At 38.6% G+C, this 27,628-nt stretch overlaps 1 protein-coding gene across 2 annotated transcripts in view; it reads right to left on the minus strand.

Annotated features, from left to right (window-relative positions):
* Positions 1–27,212, minus strand: part of LOC121441131 (amine oxidase [flavin-containing] B-like) — a 103,200-nt gene extending 75,988 nt beyond the window's left edge. For both annotated transcript variants that reach the window (XM_041642264.1, XM_041642265.1), the window contains exon 1: positions 27,090–27,212. In XM_041642264.1, coding sequence (XP_041498198.1) covers positions 27,090–27,135 — 46 coding nt within the window. In that variant the 5' untranslated portion in view covers positions 27,136–27,212. The remainder of the gene's footprint in view (positions 1–27,089) is intronic.
* Between the last annotated feature and the right edge of the window lie 416 nt (positions 27,213–27,628).

The raw sequence follows: 27,628 nt of genomic DNA on the forward strand, positions 1-27,628 counted from the left end.
CATATTCAGAGAGTCCGGTTTTATCCCATGCTTATTCAGTCCCAGTCTAGCTGGCCTTGGTGAGCTCCCATTAGATCAGCCCCACCGTTTCAGTTGGTGGGCGCACCCCTCACAGTCCTGACTTCCTTGCTCATGTTCTCCCTCCTTTTGCTTCCTAGACCTGGATAGAGGGGGGAGGACCTTGGACTTCCCACAGGACAGGGAACCCTGACTGCTCTTTGGACTGGAGAGGGAGGGAGAGGGGAAGGGGGGAAGGGGGAGGGAAATGGGAGGTGGGAAGGAGGTGGAAATTTTTAATAAAAATAAAAAAATAAAAAGAACTCAACCGCTGATCCACAAAACTAGTACTAAAGGTGACCTTTGAAACCACTGAGTTTCTTCACAATTATATAAAAATGATAGAATCATAGTATATATTATACATACAATAGTACTACAGAAAAACCATTCAAGGAAACCTACTTATCAGATTGGGGCATTTTAATTCCAGTATCAGGCATCACCCTGTGGCTATTGTCCGTACACCTGGGCATGAAAGCAATACACCAGTCATGGTCAGAAGACTCAAAGAAGCACGTGTATGCAGCTTAAGGGAGTAGAGGCTCTGGCAAGTTGAGAGAGAAACTCAAAGGCTTGACTAAGGCCGTTTGAATATTAGCTATCTGTCAGGGTGGAAAGGTAAATAAGAGCTGGTTTATTCAAAATGGAGGACGAATTCTGCCCCATGCTACAATTTCAAGCAAGTAAAAAAAAGGAATGAATAAATGTTATTCTCCCAGGAAATATAAATGAATTATTTATAGACCCAAGAAAAATGTTTGTTTTCTAGTAATTATAAATGAAAAATAACCATTTCATCTCTCAATTTGTGAATACCACTTTCATTTTCAATTTGAGAGAGATATAAAAAAGATATTAAATGGTCCCAAGAGTGAAACAAAGCAAGCCAGAAGTATAATTGGGGAAGTTCTTAGAAAAGCAATTTGCCGGGATGTGTCAAAAGTCTTAAACTACCAATGTTGTAAAACCAGGCATAATTACTTTGTGATTCAATATTTAAGGAAAGACTTCCAAATTTGGAAAAGGTAATTATTTCTGAATATCTTTAGTACAGTATCATTTATAATAGAAACACACATAAATAATGCATAATGCATAATGAATGCAAACTTGTGCAACCACTCTGGAAAGCAGTGTTTCGGTTTCTCAGGAAATTCGGGATCAACCTACCCCTGGATCCAGCAATACCACTCTTGGGAATATACCCAAGAAAGGCCCTATCATACAACAAAAGAATATGCTCAACTATGTTCATGGCAGCATTGTTTGTAATAGCCAGAACCTGGAAACAACCTAGATGCCCTTCAACGGAAGAATGGATGAAGAAAGTATGGAATATATACATATTAGAGTATTACTCAGCAGTAAAAAACAAGGACTTCTTGAATTTTGCATACAAATGGATGGAAATAGAAAACACTATCCTGAGTGAGGTAAGACAGACCCAAAAAGAGGAACATGGGATGTACTCACTCATATTTGGTTTCTAGCCATAAATAAAGGACATTGAGCTTATAATTCATGTTCCTAGAGAAGCTAAATAAGAAGGTGAATCCAAAGACAAACACATAGGAATCCTCATGAATATTAACCTTCATCAGGCGATGAAAGGAGACAGAGACAGAGACCCACATGGGAGCACCGGACAGAAATCTCAAGGTCCAAATCAGGAGCAGAAGGAGAGGGAGCAGGAGCAAGGAACTCAGGACCGCGAGGGGTACACCCACACACTGAGACAATGGGGATGTTCTATTGGGATCTCACCAAGGCCAGCTGGCCTAGGTCTGAAAAAGCATGGGATAAATCCGGACTAGCTGAACATAGCTGACAATGAGGACTACTGAGAACTCAAGAACAATCCCAGTGGGTTTTTGATCCTACTGCACGTACTGGCTTTGGGGGAGCCTAGGCAGTTTGGATGCTCACCTTAGGAGACCTGGATAGAGGTGGGCGGTCCTTGGGCTTCCCACAGGTCAGGGAACCCTGATTGCTCTTCGAGCAGATGAGGGAGGGGGACTTGATCGGGTGAGGGGGAGGGAAATGGGAAGCGGTTGTGGGGAGGAGGCAGAAATCCTTAATAAATAAATAAATTAAAAAAAAACTCATAAAACTCCCATTGAGAAATCAAAAAAAAAAAAATTCATCCAGAAGCTGGGGCTGGGGATCAGTAGTAGAGTGTCAGCATGGGATAAGTCAAGTTCTGGGTTACATCCTAAGAACCAGACACACACACACACACACACACACACACACACACACACACACACACCAGTCCACCAATCTCTAATTAGTCATAATACCATGGGAACAATTTCATTTACTAGACTTTTAGCAGGATTCTTTACATGAATAACTTTTATAAATTTATACATTTTAGAGACCTAAATCAATCATTGAGAGTCACATAATTATAAAACTTCTCTATAAATTACAGCCTACCTTTCTTTATATTAGCTTTCCACACTTTCAAGAAAAAGAAAGCAAGTACACTAAAAGCAATTTTTCTCAAAGGTCAACTATATATCAATTTAAATAAATGAAAATACATTCAGCTATTTGCTATTTTATGAAATTTTCAGTGAGGGAGTGGAGAAAGAGATGCATATTAGTTTTTCAAGGACAGGAAATTATTTCCCTGTCCTTGAAATAGCATTGTTTACATTATGCCCTCTAAACTGATGAATTTAATGTATTGTTCATCAGCTAAAGGATTGAACTGGTTCAGGGACTAACAGAAATATCTCCATATTCATATGAAAGCTGTGACTAAGAAAAATATTTAGTGTGTATTAAATATAACATTTAATATGGCAGCTAGAGAGATGGCTTTGCTTGTAGAGAGCCTGGCTTTGGTTCCCATCTTCCACATGACAACTTACAACCATGTCTCTAATTCCAGTTCTGGGAGATCTGTTGTCCCCGTCTGGTCTCAGAAGATACCAAGATCATTTGTGGTGTACATATTTACATGCAGAAAAAACACTCATGAGTGTATAAAATAAAAAATTTAAAACAGAAATGCAAATATTTATTCATGCAAATATATGTATTCTGTGTATTTATAGACATACACTTAAATGTACATACAATTGTAAACATTTTTAACTCTGGTCTTCATGTGAGTGTTGAGCTATTCTATTTATTTTGTAAATATGAATACATATAAGCTCATATATATATATATGCTATCGGTAAAACTAGACATAAAATATATTCACCATAAATCTGTTGCTGGGAATAATCATTTTTAGTGATTATTATGTTTTACGTTCTATAGTGTTATATTGTTTGTATTTTAATAAATAAATCTTGACTAAAGAGCAGAGGCAAATCTAAAGCCATTAGAGGTCAGGTAATGGTGACACACACTTTTAATCCCAGGATTTGGATGACAGAGGCAGATGGATCTCTGTGAGTTCAAGGCCACCTTGGGTTACTCAAGATCAGTGTAGAAACAAATCCAGGTGGTGGTGGCCCAAACGTTTAATCCCAGTTCTAGGGATTCATGCCTTTAATCCCAGCACTAGAGGGAATATAAAATGAGAGGAGAGAAAGGTTTAAGCTGCTTAGTTTGCAGTCACCCAGTCTTGGTAGAGGTAAGACTTCTCTAGCAACTTGGCTTTTCTGGTTTTCCGGTTGGATTTATTTATTAAAATACAAATATTAGCCACTATAACCTTCATTAGTATCCATGGGTTTCAATTATGAATGGAAAACTAAAGTGTGTCCAATTTTCTATTTAGTTTGCATTTCATTCCTGTAAATTTACCTTGTTTCACACTATTTCTCAGAGCACGATCCAGCAAATATGCACCTCAAACAATAGATGGACAAACAGTGCTTTGATGAATGGCTTTACTTTTGCCAGTGTGTGAGCTTATTTGGACTTTGGGCTTAACTATACAAAGGAGATTTAAATTTGACAAATAAGTCAAGACTCAAGATGTCCCAGAGTCTGATTTAAAAGGATGGGAGTGGCGTGGTTTGGCATGGTTCATGGGATCTACTTAGCTTTTAGAAAGCTAAATAAGGTCAGAAAAGGGTCACCTCCAAGGCAGTATCCTGCCTGAGGAAGCTAAGCTGCCTAATAGTCTTGCCTAGTGAACCTCCCACAGTCACAACCATCTAAGAAAAACATATAGAAGAAGCAAATGATCCAGTAATCCAGGCATCTCCACCCACTTTTTGGAAGGTAGCTGATACAAAGTACTTTCTAAATGTACCTGCAACTGTAAGGTATCTGGTCAACCATTGCAGACCACAGTTTTCAACTTATGACAATGACCTTCAAAAGTGAAAAGATAATGTTTTAAAATGACTTTGAAATTCATCCTAGGCACATACCCAATATAAATGAAAACGTGTCTACCCATTGTGTAGAAATATTTATGGCAACCTTATAATAGCCAGAAAGTGAAAAGATCTCAGGTGTCTATCAACTAATGAATAAATAAATTATGGGTTAGTCATACCACAGAATATTGTTCATCCTTAAAGAGAACTAAAGTGCCGATACACATGGAAACATGGATGAACCTTGAAAACATTTCACTAAGGTGAAAGAAGCCAGACATGAAAGACCATGTAGTGAATGTTTCCATCCATACAAAATGCCCAGAATAGGCAAATCTATTGAGAGAAAAATGTTAGCTGTCAGAGATGGGGGTAGAAGTGATGAGTAAGAGGGAAGAGGTTGGAGAAATGACTTCTAATATTTTTGTTTTCTTCTTGGAAAGGCAAAGATATTTAAAAAATTCACATTGGTTGCAACCATCACACAGTCCCATGAAGCATGTTCAGAAAACCTAAATAATGTGATCTTTTAGATGAGTAAATTATATGGCATACGAATGGCGTTTCAGCAAAACCACTATTGAAAAATACTTTGATGTAATTTTGGAACTTAATATAGCTGATTATTATTGTTATCATTGATTTTACAGGTTACCCAAGGGTTGATTTTTGGTTTGGCATTGGTTATTATTTTATTTGTTAAAATGATTGCAGGTTTCAGACTGGCCCAGGACTTACAGTATAGTTCAAGTTAGTGTTGAACTCTCTGTTCTTGCTCCACTTCCTGAGTGCTGGGGTTATAGAGGGGTTATAGAGTATCTCTGATATCCAGCCATTTGAAGAGTTTAATTGAAGATGTAATGACAGGTTTTGATGCCCATTCTTATTACCTCAATATACACTTGTAAAGGCAACCACTGCTTCCTGGAGCCACTGTAACTCACTCTTTGAAGGCTTTCTTGGTGGCTATACATACTTCTGGACTCCCTGAATCTGAAATCTCCTTAGTGCCTCAGTGGGGATAACTGAATAGTCTTCCCAGCTCCCAAACAGGATTGAGCTCCAGGCTTGAAAACACATTGTTGTACCATTATTCAATGCCTCATTTCTTATTGGTACAGTTGGGTTCACTTCAATAATAAATAAGGCTTTCAGATCCTTCTCAGGGTCTGCTTCTAGGAGAACCCAAGCCAAGATTTGGGTTCTTCCTTTTTCTCTTCTCAAATAATATTCATAACTTCCCTTACCTAGCTCTGTAGTTTGGGTTATACCAAACCAGAGAGAGACAAAGACAAAAACATAGAGAGTTTGAAGTTAGTCTTTGTTGGTTTGGGTTAACAACACCGAACCTCCCTAAATCATAGAACTCTAATGAAACTTTATTAAATGAATAACTCTACTAAATTGCCTGTATGAGAAATGTGGTGGCTTTGGTACCAGGATCTCTAGAACCACTGTCTGTCCTTGAGGGTCCTTACCAGAAAATTCTGGGATCTCAGCGCTAGCAGTACCCAGTGTAGTGTATTGAGTGAGCAACTACAACACCCCACCAAAACGCCACAAATGGCTTCAAGGGAGCAGAGTAGGGACTGGAGCTGACAGAGGCAGCCAAACGTTAGTACATATAGAACCATCTATACCCTCTAGGGTTTAGTATTGCAATTTCTAATGTATGTCATCTTCTTAGTACATAACATAAATTACTTTCCTGATCTATAATCCTTGAGCTAAATGCATTTTACAACTGAATTTCAAATTTGAGAGACAACATAGTACACAGATGCCTATTATAAAAGTCTTATCAAGAGCTGAGACAGCCATCAAGTAATAACCTGCACTTTTATATCTTCTATAAACAAGACACATCAATTCTGATCAGGTTTTAAATGTGCAGAGCTCTGTCAGTTTGAGAAAGAAACACAAACAGGGTGCTGTATCTTGTATTATGGTAGATTCGAGCCATAACCTGTCATCAACCACTGAGGATGTCAATGTTTTTAAAAAAATGGAACAAAAATACTTAAGGAAAATGAGGATTAGTTTTTTGAAATAGCTTCCTTAGTCTCTTGGTGGTCGCAATACAACTGTAATCTAAAAGATACCCTTTAATCTTTATTAACTTTATTAAAGTAACTCAGAAAAGAAAGACATCACAGAAAAAGTTCAAATGTAATTAAAAGAATAAAGCTTTAAATTGTACCTCTAAAAGAATTCAAAAGGTCTCATGATATAGCTTAGCAATATAGCGTTTGTCTAACCTGCAAAGACCCTGGGTTACATGTCCATCACTTCAAGAAATAAAAGACTTAATGAGCCAAATGATACTTACTTGGAACCTGTTTTGTACCAGATACTGTACTACCCTTCTCACTGAAAATGACATTAGAGAAGACAAAATATTATGGAACAAGGTGTCGCGGAAAAGCAGGCCTTTGGGGATACAATATAATTTGCACAGTACTGTCAGATAAAGAAACTCCCAAAATGAACTTCAGAAGGATGAACAAAAGATATCTGAGTTTGAGAAATAGTAGAGCTAAAAAAGAATAATATATGAGAGAATATACATATTATTCAAGGATTTGAAGTGAATGGCATAACTGCAGATTCAAAGAATAAGAAAAATGTGGACGGCTACAAGCTATACTGTTAATGTGGACTGCTTAGGTACATTGGGAAGTAAGTGGTAAGGGCCAAGGGGTAAAGTAATTATCTTTATCTTTGAATAATTTTGTTTGCTTCTCATTTGAATAAAAGTGGGTTCTAGAAGTTAAATGAGGTTTTTTTGGACCTTTTACTGTTAAAAACAGATTGTTCTTATTGAATGTGTGAATGGATTAGATGGAAGAACTTTGAAGACACTGAACTAGGTGAAAAAAAGCCAGACACAAAAAGACAGATACTGTATAATTCCACTCATAATGAAAACCTAGTGTACCCAGATTCATAAAGATCAAAAGTAGAATAATGGTTGTAAGGGGTTGTTTGGGTTAGGGGGAATAATAAGAAGTTTGGGTTTAATAGGTAGACTTTCTGTTTGAGAAGATGTAAGAGTTCTGGAAATGGATGGTGGTGCTTTATACCAATCTGAAGTTACTCTATTGTATATTTTGATGGTCCATCATGGAGAAGACTCTGAGGAGCACAGAACTATATAGAAGAAGCCCTATATATAAAAATCCTGAGAGATAGAGAGACAGAGAGAGTCAGAGAGAGAATTTGACAGGTTTAAAGTATACTATAAAACTAAAAGTCCTAACTCTGTATGTATGTATGTATGTATGTATGTATGTATACAATATTCTGTCTCTGTGTTTGTCTGCAGGCCAGAAGAGGGCATCAGACCTCATTACAGATGGTTGTGAGCCACCATGTGGTTGACGGGCATTGAACTCAGGACCTTTGGAAGAGCAGGCAATGCTCTTAACCACTGAGCCATCTCTCTAGCCCAAGTCCTAACTCTTTAGAACTAATAGGAGGAGACAAAAAGATTATGGCAGAATAATTGTCTGAGTTAGTACCCAAACAGACCCTGAAACAAGGGATTGGCAAGAACTGACGAATCAGAAAGGTGGCTTCCAGGAGCTCTAATAAGAATCTGGGGAGAAGAAACAAAGATAGCCAATAAAAGTGGTAGTATTGGACTTATTGCTACTCAGCCAGAAGGTAGTGTTAAATAAGCCTTAGTTATTCTATGTAAAAGATGAGGACAATAGGTTTAGATGTTTTGGTGCTTAAGATGGAACTTAGGGCCTCACATATGTTAAGCAACTACTCTCTATCGCTGTCTGTATTCTGGCGCACTGTGCTCCTTATGTATCCAATCATGACAGTTATAAGCTGACAGCTACCCCTGGAGACATCAAGCCCATCTGCCGGCCTACTTTGAGTATGGCTATAAGAGGTTCCAGCAGGCACAGAAATCCATCAGGCAAATACCTCACCCGCAGAGCCAGAATCTTTGCTTCTGTATATGCAAATGAGAGATCAGCTCTCCCCAGAGCTGTGGCAGCCCTATGATATCAGATAAGAAGCAATGCTCTTGGTTTGGAAACTGGCCTAGAGGTGATTTCTGATGCCTAAACAGTAAATTCTAGCAGCAAAGCAAGTAGGAATATGCAAGACGAGAAAGCTAGCATGCAAAGCAGATGGAAGAGGTATCTACGGATTACTGAAAGAAGCAAGAAATTGTTATCATGGAAGTGATAAGAAGTGATTTTTTCCTCAGTGCCCAGTAAATACAGAGAATAAGAAGCTGGAAGTTTTTTTCTTTGACTGTGGGAGCTAGTTTAGAAAACAATATTCGTTAAATAACAGTTTATATGGTCTACACACACCTATATTGCATTGGCCACAGGACTTAGACACAACAGATAGAGAAACAATATTCAGTTTGACAATTGTATAAACTAAATAGATGTTCCCAATCTGTGTTTTTACCCTTTATGTCTTTCTGGCTTTCCATAATTCATTCATGAATTATTTTTACAAAAACATATACCACAATCTAGCAAAAAATGTATTTGTTCAAGGAGATAAATTAGTATTGCTTTTCTTATGTACACAAAGACTATATGTGTTTAAGGGCCTTTAGAACTACCATGCAGACACCATTGTTACTGCATTCTGCACATGTATTTTGTTTATCCTTTACATGAAGCTGTGATTATTTTTAGAAGCAAGCTTAAAAAAACTCTCACCTTAAACATTATCTGCAAATATCATTTTCAATGCCATTAAAGTCTTTATCCACTTTATTTTTAAAACATTGACAAAAGCACTATAATTTTGCATATTGAAGCACACTAATGTGGAGACTGGTTGAAAGTCTGAGTCAATACTTTTTCAGAGCCTAAGAAAAGATATTTAAACCTCTTACACATCTATTCACTGGAAATTTAAAAATTACCAGTGCTTTTCATCTTACAGACTAGTGTTAAATTTCCTCTCAATCTTAAGCCTACAAGCCCTTTCAAAGGAATTCACGTTTAGAGAAGAAAGCCAGATTTAAGAGATATCTGTGGCTGAAATATATCCTCCAAAGAGCACAACAGGAATAAAAACTAAACTGCTTTAGCAGTTTTAGCCGCCTTTCATTATTTTCTCCCCAGTAACTAAGACTAAGAACTAAAGAAAGCACAAGGTCCAAGTGAATTTGCTGTCTGCAGACCAAATGTGTTTGCCTGACTTACCTACCTGCGATCACAGCAGCTTTGTGCTTCCCTTTATTTCTCAGACATGCCCAATGGAAGTTCAATATCCAGGCTAGCAGACTGATCTATCTCCACAAAGCTCACTTTTCCCTCGAACACATTCTTCATGAAATCAGAGGGGAATAAGGGGAGGAAAACGGAATACAGGCAATGCGTCAATTAAAAAGACCACATGATCTCTGTCAGTTTCTGACTGTTCCTGTATGCAGCCACTTTCTAGTAACACAAAAGCCACTTCTGTGATAATTTGCTTATCTCCATCTGAGGCTGGAAATATCACCCCATGGTGAATAAAAAAAATTAAAAGCTAGAGGAGGGCAGAGAACATGGATTTTCAGCTTCCTGTCTTTGTTCAGATGTAAAATCCTTCATGGGACCAAGAAAAATCTTCTATTTGAAAAAAATATTTTGGCACATACAAAAATGACAATTTCTCCTGATTGTGTGTATGTATGTATGCGTGTTATGCCGGATCTGTTTCTTGGTTGTTCATTCCTAGCATTTATCATGAAGATGGCATTTAGCTGATGTTTTCTAATTAAAGAATGATGACAGATAAACAGATAGAATAACATATTGCTACTCAAGGGTTGGATGTAAAATAAATTCAAGAGTCTGAACTATAGGATTAAAAAGTGCTCTGCAATTTCCTTTTATAGACAACTCAATAAACATTGTAAACAATGTCTGGGTTTTTTCAATCTGAGACCAGAATGTCAGAATCTTCAGAGTGCTAGACAGTATAATGCTAATAGTCTGGCCCAAGGATGTTGCATTTGCTGGAGCATGGAACAGATTGATATTCTCTCTCTCTCTCTCTCTCTCTCTGTGTGTGTGTGTGTGTGTGTGTGTCTGTCTGTCTGTCTGTCTCTCTCTCTTTCTCTCTCTCTCTCTCTGTCTGTCTGTTTGTCTGATTCTGTCTGTCGGAAGTACACAGGCCTGCACGCACAGTTTGTTGAAGCAAGTGCTCTTTCCAATGGACTTTAATAATGGTGAATTCTGATCATGGTTTTTTTTTCCTAACCATTTCAAGCTTGAGGGTAAAGTCCTTGTCTCCCTGCTGATCCATACTTCAGAGTCCTGAATACTTTGCTTTGAGTCCCTTCTTCATCTTCCTGTTCATCACTTATGCAGTGTCACCATCAGAGGAGTTAGCATTCTCAGTAACTGTGGGCAACTGAAACACATACTATTATTTAGAACAAAACCAAAGAGGATGTCTGCTGTATTTCTGAATCTAACAGAGGTCTATCAGTCATCCCTAAACATGGAAGTGGGTAGTTCTGTCCTCTGTCAAACTGTAAAACCAATAGCTAAATTCATTTTTAAAAGATGCTGCTCTTCTGGCTCTTAAATTATTTATTGAATTAAAAGATGATGTATTTCTTAGTTTCAGTGCATGCTGACTCAAATGTTACAATACAGGACTGAGAGCATAGCTCAGTGGTAGAATATATATGAGGTCTTGGGTTCAATTCCAAGTATCACCCAGCCCTCTGCCTGCCAGTGTTACAGTCATTTACAAAGAATAAAATCAAAAGTTTATCTGTGGAAATCTTACAACACAGATAGAACATTAGAAGTATTTTTCCATCCTTCTAGTTCTCTTGCTCAAATCCCTCAAATATAAACATCCTTCAACCAAAGACCTGTAATCTGTTAGTCTTGACACTTAAACCTACCAATCAGCTACCTCTCTCACAACCTCATTTTCCTCCTTCTCATTCTATCATCCATTTTATAGTCACTATCTTCAGTTCCTGTGGGAATTCTTATAGGATACTTCATGAAAATGGTGGAAGGATAAAGGAAATAAATAGATATGCACCAACAGTACTATTTACCAGAAACCAAGATCACAGTTAGGTACAATATCATGGTTCAGAATACACAGACAGACCTTGACCTTATGTATCCACGTTTTACGAATGATTGTGTTTCGTTACTTGTTCCTTAACTTCACTGCTATAGAGTTCTCTAATAAATGAAGAAACCCATATTTGTATAATTTCCATGTCAAAGGGTCTGAATCTCTACTTTAAATAGTTCAAAGAATGCTGAAAGAAATAGAATCTCTGAAACTTCTTTGAGCTGGTATAGAGACCAGCAAGCCCAGTTCATCTTGCTTTGGGAATTTTAAGGGATCAAAGAGCGGGCACCCAGAAAGAAAGAGGCTATGTACTATCCCTGGGACTTCTCAGCTTCATTCACTCATAATAGTAAAGGCTTTTTATCCTTTAATGGCCTCTACCTTCAAACTTGTTAAATCAGCTCCATGATAAGAGTATCTCATAACATATTGATCAAGAATTGTTGCTCAACCATAATCTGTCTAGATTAGGGTTCCAGGCAAACAGCCTCAGAGAGAAGTTTGTATATATATATATATATATATATATATATATATATATATATATATATATATATGCCTTATCTAAACTTAACATACACAAAGATGGAAGGCATTTTGCTAAGAGAGGGACTCAACTGAGACATAATCACAGTAGGGAGGTCAGAGAGCAGCTCTGAAAGTGAGATGGCCCTCCAGAGTCCCCTCGATTGAGACAAGGAATCCAGTCCTGTGTGCCACCACACTGGTTGTACAGTGCCTTCAGGAAAAGGCAACACTCATGCATGAGTCCATTTCCTCTGACCAAGGGGGTTCCCAGAGAAATTTTCAAATGTAGTCCAGTAGCAGCTGACATTATTAGCCCGTTCTGTATGGATCTTACCGCATACCACAGCACCCACTACACTGTAATGTAGTCCAGTAGCAGCTGACATTATCAGCCCGTTCTGTGTGGATCTTACCGCATACCACAGCACCCACTACACTGTCATTGTCCAGTCAAAGAACAAAGTAAAATTCCAATGCACTAAGTATATTAACTATAGATCTACACTTTAGCCACTTAAGGTATATTTGAGAGAATAATATTTGAATAGGCCTTTGATCTCTTCAATAAATATTGACAAGATTTCCTCCAGTGTCTCTGAGGCCGTTAAAGTAAAGCGGCCATTCTTCCCCACCAATCTCTCTTCTAAACCACATAACATGTCTCTCTCACCACACTATCCTTCAGGGACTTCACCTGTGTCTTTGCCTCTCTCTGCTTAGTGTACATCTCAAAGATATTGTCATCCGCATCTCATTATTCTAGCTCAGTGCTTGGCAAACAGTGCACTCAACAGAGGTTTGATGAGTAAACAAAGTAACCAAAGAGCAAGCAAATGAGAAGAACAGTTTTGTCCCCCACAGAAACCATAACATAGGAAAACACATTTGATGAAATGAGAACAACTCATTTTAATGCACACCTGTATGTGAGTTTATCATTGGTGCTTAACAAGACCAGTTTGATTGTTACTGACTAGCATAGCATAAAAGGACCATTCTCCGTTGGCTGTATCTCACATCTCTCCTGTGTATACTAAAATCTATCATAGCATATGAATGTAAACTGGAGAAGAGATTAAAATGTAATCATAAAACAGCTGTTTGATCAGCTGTTACAATAGGCTGTGGATGAAGCTGTGTTTCCATCTTATCTAGATGGATAAAAATAATTAGTCACAGAAAATGGTTGGTCATAAGGCTATTTTCATTTCTATAACAAAACATATCAGCTAATTAATGATGGCAGATGTCTAGAAGAACAGGATAAATTGTATCCAATATTTTACAAAGATTAAAATATGTTTATAGTAGACGTTGTAGACAAAAAGGTGTCGACTGCACATTCATAGATGAGAAATTCACTAAAATTTGAAAAAACTGAATCTGCTTATGACTGCTACTATCAATAACTTCAATGCATTACAGTTCTGAACTGATGAAGAATTATGGGTTTCTTTGTGCTGTATCATAGATGGGGAGAATACTTGTTTTCTTTTGAATTGACTAAGAAGTTCAATATTAAAATAAATTGGTGAAATTTGTCAGGGGTGACAGTTTTGAAATACTAAAAGAACTGAAGGGATTTCCAAAATTTATTTCTAATAATTTCATAAAGAGATAGTATTATGAACAACAATTTATATGTATTATAACTTTGTCTAAAAGAAAAAATTTGGAAAAAACACCAGTGTTCAAGAGATGATACATTAAATAAGTTATATGAAGTATTCTTATAAATTTATCAATCATATGGAATCCCAGAGTTCAGAGGTGGGAGGGCAGGAAATTATCAAATTTGAGACCATCTTGAACTACACACTGAGCTCAAGTCCATCCTAGGCTAAGAGAGTTTCAGGTAACCCGGGACTGTATAGTAAGGTCCTGCATCAACGAAACCAAACAAATATAAGAAAGCTATCATCTGAGGCAAGATCAAGTAAGATGTACACAAGTCAGTGTAAATGACCTCTAGCCTCTTCTTGTGAGGCATTTAGAAACTGAGAAGAAAGCAAGTCTGCTGGAGCTCTGAGGCTGGGTAGAAGGAAGATTTCAAGTCAGACAGGGTCCCAGCGCTGAAAGAGGAAGTGGTTAGTGGCTCCCATCTCTAATGCAGAAGATAAGCTATCACTCCTTGACAACTTCATTTAAAAAAAAATTCAAAGGAAAAATTAGTTTTCTCCAACAGACTCTCACTGTGTATGTTAACCCCATGCCCAGCAGTAGATGACAACAGAAAATGAAATAAATGCTATTTTTTGGAGATAACATTTTTTGGTCACACTCATTTGTTTAGGCACTTTTTTAAATCTTGCTGGTCTTTTGTTTGTATATTATGGTTTTCAGGTTTGTGACTTTATGGGTTTTGTTTACGTGTGTATGCGTGAGTGTGTGTAAGTGTGTGTGTGCGTGCGCTGTTTTGGGTTTGTTTTGTTTTGTTTGTGCTGTGGTAGTTTGTTTGCTTTTTTATTTGCCTATTTTCTCTAAAGAGAGAGAAAGAAGGTATGGAGTTTAATGGATGAAAAGGTAGAGAATATCTGGGGACAAAAGGAGAAAGGGAAATTATAATCAGTGTATTTTTACTGTACAAGTTTTCAATAAACATAATTAATGAAAGATATTCATAAGCATTCATAAAATGTTATTAATTTTAAAATGGATAGTAATGAGTATATAATAAATAGTTTCTATGAAGAAAATATAGACTGAAATAGTAAGAGTAGGTAGTTTTATGAGGTTTAATTATACCTGAGTTTCATTTCCTTCTTGACATTTTTTGTAAATTTATAGATTTCTCTTCAACAAATATGTATTATCTTTATAGTTTCTATTATTAAAAATATTCCCAGCTCTTTAAAATGTGTGTTAACGTGTAAATCCCACAGATGGGATGACTGAAACTTCCATTTATCTAAGTGGAATTCTTTCTTCAAACTTCTAAGGGTATTCTGGCTATTAATTAATTAATTTGCTGTTCCTATTTCATTTCACCCTTCTGTTAGATGACAATCTAAACAGTTTGCTGCTACAATATAGCAAACAAAAATAACCCATAGAAGTGTGATAAAATCAAAACAAAATGCAATTTAAGATAGAAATGCAACTGAGAGCCTAAGAGGGAAAAAAACAGCCTCATCTCCAAATGATGAAGCCATGACTCCATATTTAATATGAAAAAATTGGTGGAAATATTGGACAGATTAATAAAAAGCAGTGAGGGTGTTTGGACTAGAAGCAAATAGAGCTGAGACCTGTCAGGACACCTTCGTCATTGTCAAATTCTGGAAAATACTGCTGCTGAGCAAGCCAGAATGAAATAACAATGGGAGAAAAAATTGACACAAAAACCAAAGGCTTATTAAACACTAAACACTTCAGATGTCTTTAAACACTGTGTATGGTAAGAGGACTAATATTTTATAGGTTGCATCCATGTAAAAGTTGAAGGAAAGAACTACTCCAAAAAATTGTTCTGTGACCCCCCCATGCCATGCCACTAATACCCACCCATACATTACACAGACATACTACTAATAAATAAAAGTGAAAAAAATAAAAAAATATATAAAAATGAATAAAATATTTTATAAAAATAAAAAAACATTTAGAGAAATAAATAAAATCTGGTGTTCTTGAGCTGGGGATGTAGCTCATCAGTGAAATACTTCCTTAGTAAGCATAAGGACTTAGATCTCATTCCTAACACAACTCAAAATGAGCAAGTGAGGAATGAGGTGGTTTTATCTAATAAGTAAAAATCTTAAGAAGCTTTCATATCAGAAATCACTTAAAACATTATCTCAAAAGAAATTCATCACTTGAATGTTCAAAATTAAGGAAGAATTTTACCCTTTTAACAATCCTTTTGTAGCATAAATCAGTTTTATGTAGATTCCTTAGAAATAAAGCCTAGTGAGCTCTTGAGAGAATGTAAAGTCGGGGCTGAAGAGGTAAGTCATCAGTTAAGAGCATTTGCTGCTCTTTCAGAGATCCGAGATTCAATTCCCAGCACCCACATGTTCCAATATTCAATTCCCAGCTCACAACAATCTGTAACTTCAGTTACCGGAAATCCAACACCCTCCTCTGGGATCTGGGGGCATCAGACACATACACAGTGCACGTGTATACATGTAAGTAAACACTCATGCACATAAAATAAAATTAAATGAATCCTTAAAAAAAATGAAAAGATGGGCTGCCACATATATAACCAGAACAAATTTCCAAGCATTTTGGTGCGGGCAAAATCACCATTTCTTTGGGTCCATGGTTCACCTAAACAGAGACTCTCATTTTGACATGCATTTTAAACCTAGCAGGATATTTTCTCTTTCAAGTTTTCAGAGTCCCTCTGTAAGATGACTTGTAAAAAAAATATACCCAGTGACTTGTAAAAATAAGGTCAGTATTTCCTGATGGAGCAGCTCCCACTCATGGAGAAAGATCCTGAAACTGAGGAAGCAAGCGCTGGCTTATCCAAGATGCACATTTAGAAAAACAGCTGGGATTTGAAGTGAAGTCCCCAGATCCTCTAAGCCTTGTGCTTCACATCTAGGTTAGCCCTCTTCCTTTAGGAGGTATATGGTTTAGCTCCATTCTCAGGTTCTCAACTATGGAGCCAGAGCCTGGGAAAACCCATAATGCTCACCCAGGAATTCTATTGGTTTAACCCAGTTTCTGGGGGCTATGAAAGTCTAGAGCTAGAGAGATATATCATAGCATGTTCCTGATTTTGACAAGTTTGTGATCAGATGAAAATTCACAAATCTTTAATCAGATCATTTGTCCTATGAGACATTGTCCCATGTCATTTCAGGCTGACCTGAAATTCACTGTGCAGTTGAGCGTGATTTTGAACTTCCAATCCTTATGTTTCCATGTCCTGAGGACTGAGAATACAAGGCATAAATCCTCATGTTCGGTTTATGCAGTACTACGCATGGAGCTAGGGGCTTTGTGCATGATAGGTAAGCACTCTACTGACTGAGCTTCAGCTGCATCCCTTAACAGATAATTTAAATAAAACACAGTAGATGAGATGCAGTAATAAAATCAGACATGGGGCATTGCCAAGATTATAAGTATCATGTCCACCAAACCTAAAACCGAAAGTTAAGTTATGAGTAGTTCATGCCCAGGGTCATATACAACTGTATACATTCCATTCATCCTGGGTCCTAGCGCACACCTACCATTACACTTTTATCTTCTCACCTGTAATGACTTAATACCACTGATTGGACATACTCTTTAAGCTGCAGACATTCTAATTTAAGGCATACCTATTACTGTATGTGTGAATTTGAAAATTGTTAAGAATAAATGTGTGAATTTACTAAATTTGGGTGGTAAAACGCCATCTGTCATTAATATCTGGAAACGTCATTATATAGACTTTACTGTGTCAGTGCTCCTGTAGGCCAACACCTTGGAGAAATAATCTAGAAGCTAAAGTATCTCCTCAAGTTCACAAGATAAATCAAAGCCAAAGACCTCTTGTATGTTTTATTTTGTCAGAAATGTAGAAATTATTAGAACAATTGAGTTCCTCAATTATATGCTGCGGTATTTAAACCAGGCATTAATTGTGTGCAGATCAGTTAAGGTAATTACCCTACTAAAATCTTCTGAGAATGTGTGTACTTGCAGCCGTGTGAATGAATGAATGATACCAGAGCAGAATTAATCATCATTCCACAGATGGAAATGGTGACACACACCTGTAATCCCAGTGTCTAGGAAGGTGAGACCAGAGCATCTGAAGATTAAGAACAGCCTGAGCATCAAAATAAAACACTGTGTCCAACAAAATTATTGTAATAGAGAAATTTCTGTCGTGGACAAAGGTGAAAAGACTGAAACTTGCTTCACTGGATGTGTTATTCTCACAAGGAGAGTAGAACTGACACAGGGAATGGGGGCAATCCTAATGTTATTATCTGCAGGCATCAAGTCGATTGTAAGGCTTTGTAGAACAATATGTTTGGGATTTCTGGTATTTGACATATTTATGTTTTAGATGTATATTTCAAAGCAAGTTTAAGCTTTTTCTTTAAATTCAGTCACTGGCTTCATATATCATCTGTATATGTGAGCAGAATAAGCAGTGCTTGCAAACAGAATTCTTTGTTGAAATAGGCCTTGTTTCCCCATCTCCCTCCCCCTCCCTCTCCCTTCTTCTCTCTCTCTCTCTCTCTCTCTCTCTCTCTCTCTCTCTCTCTCTTTTCTCTCATTCTCTCTGTGTGTGTGTGTGTGTATGTGTGTGTGTGCAGACACAAACTAATTCTACAAGTCAATTTCTCACTCTATTACTGAATAAGTGGTCACTTTGTGAGCCTGATTAACAAGAATAGTCAACATTTCCTGTATACTTTGCAGATGCTGAGCCCCTTTCCAAACACCTAACATACATTTTCTCTTTATTCTTCTCAACCACTTTATATAATAGATAATATAGATGTTATTAGTAACCTCATTTGCCAGATGAGAATGAAGGCAGGGAAAGTTAACTATTTTACCAAAGGTAGCAAAGCTTGTAAGATAGGACACAACCCTTGAAAGTTGTTGCCACTGCTGCTGTTCCTATGAGGCACAGAGCCCCTACCTCATTGCCCAGCTAGTGGGAGGATGGTATTGAAGTACTGTAGAAGGCTCATTTGTGCCTTGTAGAAGGAGCTGTGGGCTGTGTTCCTGCCACCCGGCTCCCAGCCTCCTGGCTAGCTTGTGTCCCGAAATAACAACACACAAACTGTATTCATTTAAACACTGCCTGGCCCATTATATCTAGCCTCTTCTTGGCTAACTCTCATATCTTGCTTAACCCATATTTAGTAATCTGTGTAGCACCACGAGGTGCTGTCTTACTGGGAAAGATTCAGCATGTCTGACCTGGCAGCTTGCTCCATCGCATCTGACCAGAGAGGAGAGGCATGGCGTCTGCCTAACTTCCCTTCTTCCCAGCATTCTGTTCTGTCTACTCCACCCACCTAAGGGCTGGCCTATCAAATGGGCCAAGGCAGTTTCTTTATTAACCAATGAAAGTTACTCCTCCATCGGTGCCTTAAACCCATTCTGCTGACTTCTAAGAATGTGCAAGAAATTGTTCTTTAGTGATATGTGGTTTCACCCATGCAGTCCACTTACAGGCTCCTCCTACCAATACACCCTAGGTGTAAGGAGGCATTGTCATTAGAATCCTAATGAAGCTGCCATGAAAAGTCAAGCATGTAGACAATGCTCAATATGCTACCGCTCTTTACTGTTATTAAGTAACAGCGTTGAATGGATAATTCTGTTTGTTGTTTAACTTTTATTATAATGAAGACAGGCATCAAGGGGCCACCATAAGAACTACATCAGAGTTAGAACAGCAGCCTGGCTGGGGTGATGCTGAAGCACAGATCTAGGGATTCACAGATTTCTCCAGATGAGGAATCAATGAGCTCCTCCAGTCCCTTGATGGGGGTCTGTGGCAGGACACAGTTAGAAGTGGGCAGGCTGCTACCAATGCTTAAATTTATGCACACATTTTGTTGCCATCACCTATGTGAGTCACATCCAGAAAAATTATTGGCTCCTGAAAAGGAAGTAGTTATTACATTTAAAAGTGCCTGTTTCTTCTCTCAGGGACTGGAGATTGCATCAAGAGAAATAAGCAAGGCACAGAAAGGTAAGCAGTGGATGACCTCACTCATATTTGGAAGCCAAAACTGTTGATCTCACAGAAGAGAGTAAAATGCACTAGAGGCTGGGAAGGACTAGAGTAAGGTCATACAGTGAGACAGCAGGTAGCAAAACACAGTCATATACATATTATACATAGTTATAGTGTTCTATAGCATTGTTACTGGACTATAGAATACAATAGTTTTTAAAACTGTTTTATTCTGAAGTTCTAGGATTGCACCCAAGGCCTTAGGCATGCTGGGAAATCACTCTACTACCAAGCTACAATCCACAGCCACAATTTATTATGTATTTTGCAAAGTGCTAAAAGAGGCAATCAAAGGTTCCAATGCAAAGCAATACATATTTTGAAGAAAAATAAATGCTAGTTACATTTATTTGATTATACAGTGTGTATGCATGTGTGTGTGTGTGTGTGTGAGAGAGAGAGAGAGAGAGAGAGAGAGAGAGAGAGAGAGAGAGAGAGACGTTATCAGGTAATACAAGATTATTTTGATTGATATAAGATACATTAGGTACAGCGGTCTCACTAATAGAAGTTATTTTATAATACATTTACCTTTTTGGGAAGAGAGAGTCTAGAAGTCTCCTAACAAAAAGCAATGATCAGGTAGTGAGGACACAAATTATCCTAATTTGAATAGAACATATTATCTATATCTATTGACATATCACACTGTGCTTCATAAATGTGTTCAATTATCACATATAAGTGGAAAAATTTTGAATAAGGTGAGAAAAATATTAACTACCCTGATTTGATCATTACAGTCTGTATAAATGTAAAAAATTATCATGTAACTCACCATATATTTGTAAGATTAAAATTACAATCAAAATTAGAAATACATATGTAAAAACGTTGTTTTTAAATATTACTATTTGCATTGCATATAATGGTAATGATTTTTACAGTACAAAGATGAAGGCCCCATTTTGTAATAATTACATGTTGAAAGTGCTTTTAAAAAATGTTTTAACTGAAATAGAATGATGTCACTTCCCCCTCCTTTCCTCCCTCCAGTTCCTTCTATCTGCCTTCCTTCAGATGAGCTCAATGATTTTTAGAAAAGGGAAAAAGAAAAAAGGCTCTTTGTTCAGAAAGCAAAGGCATATCACAAGCCTTCTTTCTGAACCTCTGAAATAGGCAAAAAAAAATCCATTGTGACTTCATGATAGCAATTGGAAAGGCAATGTGTTTCATTGTGACATCTGCATACAGCATAAAGCATACCTGACCCCACCCTTTCTCTCACCTTTTTCTCTCCTCCCCTTCCTTCCTTCCTTTCCCCTAATTGCCCCCTTTCTACTTTCTGTTGCTTTTAAAACTAGTCTTTCTCCTGCTTTATTTTCCATGGAAGCAGTTTTTTCCTTCCCTGTTCACTGGGAATTATTTTCCTAGTACACGTTTTGAATCATTTCTAATTTTAATTTTCAATTTTTTATCAGTTAGTAAGCCTTCTTTTCCAGTGAAAAAAAGAAGCGAGGAAGCAAGTGATGAGAAAAGCCATGCGAAGTATCTTAGGCGAGTGGAGGAAATAGGGCTCACATGCGGTTTTCACGGTTTCGATCTATGCTTACTGAATACGGCCCTGGCCTTTCTGGGTTTTTTTTTTCTTAGCTGGGATATACAAATTTTCAAGCACATTATCAAATTATAGATGTTTTTGAACATTTCGCTTAAGGAGAATTTCTCCACTTTTTTCCTTTCATGACAGAGAAAGAGGAGGCTTGACTGTCAATCCCAAAAAGACCTCTACCTCCAGTGTCCCTGAACTCATGATATCTTATGACTGTGAATGGCACTTCCTATCCAAGCTAGTCCCACCAGCAGGCAGCCAGCCCACTTTCCTAACCACATACATCACTCACCCACCATATGTTGGATTTAGAAGGTAGATTCATGCTCCTCCAAGGATCTCAAACAAGTGTCTCCTGTCTCTCCTTTCCCAAATCTAGCAAAATCTTTCTCTTTTCTGCTTTGAGTTGCTCTTTCTTAGCTTTTATTTTGGTGGTTGAGTAGGATCTACTCCAGACTTGCAAGATAGTTTCCATGACTGCATCAACCCAAACATTAAAAAATTGAAACTGCAGTGCTGCCTGCCAGGTCCAAGTAGGAGATTCAGTTTGCTTTGCCAGTTTTCGGGAAATGGACGACCTTCTTCCACTAGTAGGGAATCACTTCTAATCAGACATTTCTAAAGAGATACCTCAATTGCACTGAAAGCTTTTAAGCATTAGAAAGAAAGTTATATATTAACTAGCTATACCCTGACTGTGCCTCTCTGTTTATCCTAAAGGGAGGAATTCAAATTTGCTGACAGCTTTAAAACTCATCAGGGGATTATCAGATTGGCCCATGTTTAATCATTAACTAGGTTTCAAAAACCAAGTGGAATTTGGAAACATAAACCATTGTGTCAATCACCTCCTGACTCTAAAACTGTATACTCTCAACTTGGGCCATTTCTTCCATGGCAGTGACTTTAACTCTCTGTCATGCACATGTATGGCACCAAATTCCTCCTTGAGTTTCTGTCCCTAAGTGTATTCCCATCACTTCCTTCCCAGCTGTCTCAACTTTTCCCACAAACCTGTCCTCTGTTCTTCCCAGTTCCTTTCACACCAGCACTCTCTCCGTATTCCCAGTCATCTCACATTTATCTTTTAGGAATTAAAAAGTATCACATTCACTTACAACAAAAGATGATAAAAACATAAAAGGCTCTCCACGATTTATCTCTTGTGACCTTTAAAAAAACTTGAAAAAATTTTAAAACAATTCTGCTGTGTACCCAGACTTAAAGCTGTAATTCCAGGCTTGTGCCACCAGGGCCACCATCCCAACTGACCTTTCAGTTTTGTTTCTGTCAGACCTCCCCCTCATTCTTCCCAATGAAATTCTTTCCTTAAGAGGTATGAATTTTTTTATTTTTGAAATTAAAATATAATTACATCACTTCCCCATTTTCTATTCTCCCTCTAAACCTCCCATACCTCTTCTTGATACCTTTCAGATCAATGCCTCCTTTTTATATTGTTTTATCCATACATACATAATATGCACTCACATATATGTATATACACATAAACTCAAATGAATAGATACAACCTGCTCAGTCTGTTTATTCGGGCCTGACCATCTGAAAGTGGGTAAGCTATTTGGAGACTCTTTCCTAGGGGAAGATTATTTTCTCCCCCTGAGCATTCCTTAGTTGCTAATAGTTATTCTTAAGGGGTGGGGTCTCTTGAAATGTTTCCTTTCTGTGTTATCATGTCTATTGGTGTTGTACTTGTTCAGGTTTTGATTAGGCAGCCATATAGTTGAGGGATCATGGCTGAAGCTTCCCTGTCACTTCCAGGAGACACAGCCTTTCAACAGATTTCCTGCTGCTTCAGCTCTTATAGTCTTTCTGTCCTCTGCAATTCTAAGTGCTTCCTGAACATGCGGCTAGGTCTTTCCCATGCATGCTTCCAGCATCTACATGACGTATCCATTTCATGCTTTCTCTAAAGCCCAGGTCCCTCCTCTTGTGTGTGAAGTTTGCCCATATTTTCCCAGATTCAGATATGTTCTACAATCACCTTCTCTAGAGTTTTGCATGTGTGCTACCAAAGCACGTGCCATGGGCCATTTTTATTAATTGTTCATGACTGGCTGTCACTTTCACTTGTGAGGGCTCCAGGATCAACAACCTATGTTCAACTTTAATTCCCTTCGTGTGAGATAGGAGTAAGTGTTCATTAAATGAAAGAATAGACTCCTGTTTTCACACACACCAGTTCCCTCATGTGTGTTTGTATGTGTGAGTGTATGTGTGGTATGCATACATCTATGTGGGTGTGGTTGTACAAGTACTCACGTGTGTGTGTGTGTGTGTGTGTGTGTGTGTGTGTGTGTGTGTAAGCCAGGGGTCAACATCCAGGCACTATTTTTCTTAAAGATAGGGTTTCTAGCTTTTCTGGCCTTACAGCTATGTGCCTTCATACTCAGTTCTTTTGTTCATATATATAACTTTATTGTATGGGTATTTGCCTGAACTTATAGACTGTTGTGATATGCTATATGGGTATTGGGACCAGAACCCAGGTTCTCCGCAAAGGCCAGCTCTCCAGTTCTCTCCAGCCCCATCTCATTTTTTAAACGGATAAATTTTGTCATTTGACAACTTCATATACATATATATGCATATATAAATATATATAAATAGATATGTATAGATATGCAATTATATGACCTCCCGCCAACATCTTCTCTTATCTCCCTTTTATTCCTATCAATCATCACCTCACTGATTCATTGATACTAGTTTGTTTCATACTTTGTTTTTATTTTGTAATGCATTTATTTTAATCTGGGCCATATATATGACCAGTGGATTTGAACTACCTATTGGAGTCTGGTTAGGTCACCAGCGAGCACTTAGCTGAAGGTCTTACATTTCTCTGAATATATCAATACCAAATAGTCCATCCGTGGTGAGTAGGGCCCCATGAACCTTTCCTCCACCCATACCTGACTGTTGATGGACCCATTCTTTTGCAGTGCTGTGAGTTCCCGATTGCAGTTTCTGTGTGTTCTGCAATAGATAGCATTCCCCAGAGCTACTCCCTGTCTCCAAGCTCTCACATTATTTTCAGCTGTATTTTACATGGGTTCTGGGGAGGAGGGTTAACTCCATCCTCATGTTTCTGCAGCAAATACATTACTGATTGAGCTGTTTTCCTACTTTCTGTCTTTTATAATTTATTTACAAAACTAGAGATGTAACTCACTGGTAGAGGTAACTAAAATGTTTGAGGTCTGAGTTCCATTCCCAGCACAGCAAAGTTAGATATTCCCCGGATGTTTTGATATAGTTATGCACAGCGTAAGACTCAATTGAGAGTAATTATTTCTGTCAACTCAAACAATTGTTATTTTGTGATGAAAATATTAACAATTATTTTTTCTGATTCTTGTTTTAATATATGGTGCATTTTTGGTCTCTATAGTTAGCCTACTGCAACACAGCCCATAAGAAATCATTTCTCCTTAGACTGTCCTCTAGAAATCTTAACTCTCTTCATAGAGTGATAGAACTTGTGTTTTTGTTTAAGAAAAGGTTGTGTTACAGGAGGCTGGCATTGAACTTTTGGTCCTCCTATCCTCCTGCTTTATCCTTCCCATCACAGGGAATCAAAGTGTGCTACCATGTGCATCTGTCTTCCATTTGGACACCTTCAGTGCCCTGCATGCCATATTTTAGACATTTCCAAACCAGAACTCGCATTTTTCACTTACCCTTCACAATAGTCTTATAATCTGACTATGATTCACTGGTGTTATCTGCAAGGAGCAGATATAGCAAGTCTGGGTCTTGGATCTCTTGCTTTCATTAGCAGAATATCCATTCCATACAAAATTCTGAGCAAAGGGAAGTCTCTTATCATCTACTTGTGTTGATCAGAGTTAATGCAGAGGTTCATCAAGGTTTATGAAAGCAGTTAAGCCTTTATAGACCTCTCCTGTGCAAGTCTAACATGAATAATTTCAGTGAGTTTGAAGGTTTGGAGCATAGAAACTGAGGATGTAGCTCAGTGGCAGAGGCCTTGCATGGTATGGTGAAGCGGTGGGCTCTGCTCTCTGCACTAAAAATACAAACATACTGTTCTTTTGTTTTGGTTTTTGTTTGGTTTGTTTTCTTGGTTTATCAAGACAAGATTTCTCTGTGTATTTAGCTCTGGCCATCAAGGAACTTGCTCTGCAGACCAGGCCTCAAACCCAGAGATTTCCTTGCCTCTGCCTCCCTAGTTCTGGTATTAAAGGTAGGCACCACTAAGACCCAAGCATTCTGTTGAAAGTTTAACGCAGCCGGGCAGTGGTGGCGCACGCCTTTAATCCCAGCACTTGGGAGGCAGAGGCAGGCGGATCTCTGTGAGTTCGAGACCAGCCTGGTCTACAAGAGCTAGTTCCAGGACAGGCTCCAAAACCACAGAGAAACCCTGTCTCGAAAAACCAAAAAAAAAAAAAAAAAAAAAAGAAAGTTTAAGGCATAAATCAGAAAGACCAAAAAAAAAAATGGGGCAAAGTAGAAAACCCCTCAGGGCCCTTTGGGAAAGAAAAGGACTTTAGTTAGTGGCCTGAAAAGAAAAGGTTTAGTTTTTCAACAAGACAACATAGTGTCTGGAGCAGTAATATCGTCTATGGCACCTGGGTAGGAAATGCTTTGACGTCCAAGTTTCTCTTAGAGAGAAGGCAGGAAAAGCATTGCCATGAAAGCTGAGTGTGTGTCCGCTCTTACCACCTCAGCACACTGTGCTCATGCATCAATGCATCTGCAGTGCCAGGCTGCTTGCCTCCCACGGGTAAGTTCAACATGGCTGACTACACAGAGGTATTTAATCCAAGCTCTGACCCAGAGGTGAGGAGGGCTGCCATGAAAACAGAACCAAGATTAGTAGGCAACGTTCAATGCTTGTGGCCTCTCTCTGGTTCTCAGAGAGTCAGGTCACTTGTCCAGTTCTCATGACAGGAAGAAAGGTGATCTCTTGATAAATATGGTCCTTTAAGATCAATGGACGGCAAATCTTTAAACAATTTCTCTACAGATTTTGAGAGCACCTTCTAGGAATTTAGGTACCAGTTAAACAGCCTATGATGAGAGCATTGCTTATTCTCACTGGCCCTGTGACTTGGAGCCCGCCTGACCTTCTCTAGAGAGTTCCATTTCTTATAATCCCCTCCCAGGTCTGACTTCTGCGCTTCTTACCTTTGTTGTGTCCATAGTCTCTCTACGAATGGGCAGTCTTTGTCCCCATTCTTACCAAATATGGCGTGGACTTGGGCCTAGTAGCAGTTTGGTCACCCTACAATACTCAGGGAGAGACTGCCAGGGTAGGTGGGGCTAAAAGCAGCATTCGCCAAGAAGGCACAGGTTAGCTCTGTTGAACTCATAGCAATCAGGGGGCCACAGAGAATTCGGGAAGTCTGAGCGATGCTTGGCAACAGGATCTATCTCCTTTTCTTTTTCAAGACCACTCGATCAATGACAAGATAAAAACCTGTTGCTTGCCTTTTCTAAGTTAGTAACGTGTCTAGATCAATCTGGAACCAATATCTGACCTTTGAGGGTCTTCCCAACCCCAAGTGTCTCCAGCTTTCCAGTTCCCTTTCCCCTCAACTGGAAAATTCTAGCAGCATTCTTGAAGGAAAGGATCAAAGTCTAACACCAAACCCTCAGCAAGCTTCCAGTCTCCCATTTGTGGCCAGGGACTCACCGAATCCACTCCCCAGGAAAAACACAGACAGACAATAGCTCAATTCCACCCACAAGGACAGCCTCAGGTACAGCAAGAGTCGGGATTCTGGGGTCCGCCCCCGCCCCTTTGCCCTGCTGGCCTCCCTTGAGCTGGCCGTTTGTCTGAGAACATAGCAGGAGCTCACAGCGGCGACTGACCTGATATGCCGCCCCCCACCACGATCACATCGCATTTGTTGCTCATGGTGCTCGCTAGGTTCCAGGCCGCTCACGTCGCCCGCTACTGTGTCAGGACGTTTGCCTGTAGCCGCACTGCGCGCTGTCCCTTCACGCTAGTGCCTGGGCAGAGTGGCTATAAGCTGGCGGGCATCTGGACTCTAAGCCCCGCCCTCCTGCCACTGCGCAAGTCCTCGCCTCCGCCCCTTGCCCGACGGTCCAGGCTTAAGGAGGGCGGACACCCCAGCTGAGATGGTGACCTAGAACAACAAAGTCCTTCCTCTGAGTAAACAACCCCTTGCTTTCTGCTATGTATTTTCCAATCAGCCTCGCAATCACTCTATGCAACTGAGAGGATAGAAAGTCTTTTAATAGGGGTGAAGAATCAAAGATTGAGAGCTTTGCAAGTGCCAGGCATTGTGTTAAACTCATTGTGCAAGATTCCCGTTCAACTTCACAGTGACCCATTTTTACACAAGAAGAAAGCAGTCAAAATACTAAGCAAAAAGCTACAAAGTAAA

The sequence above is a fragment of the Microtus oregoni genome, unplaced genomic scaffold (genome assembly GCF_018167655.1).
Source record: "Microtus oregoni isolate MIOR12 unplaced genomic scaffold, Mior012 000073F_ref0000255, whole genome shotgun sequence".
Lineage (NCBI taxonomy): Eukaryota > Metazoa > Chordata > Mammalia > Rodentia > Cricetidae > Microtus > Microtus oregoni.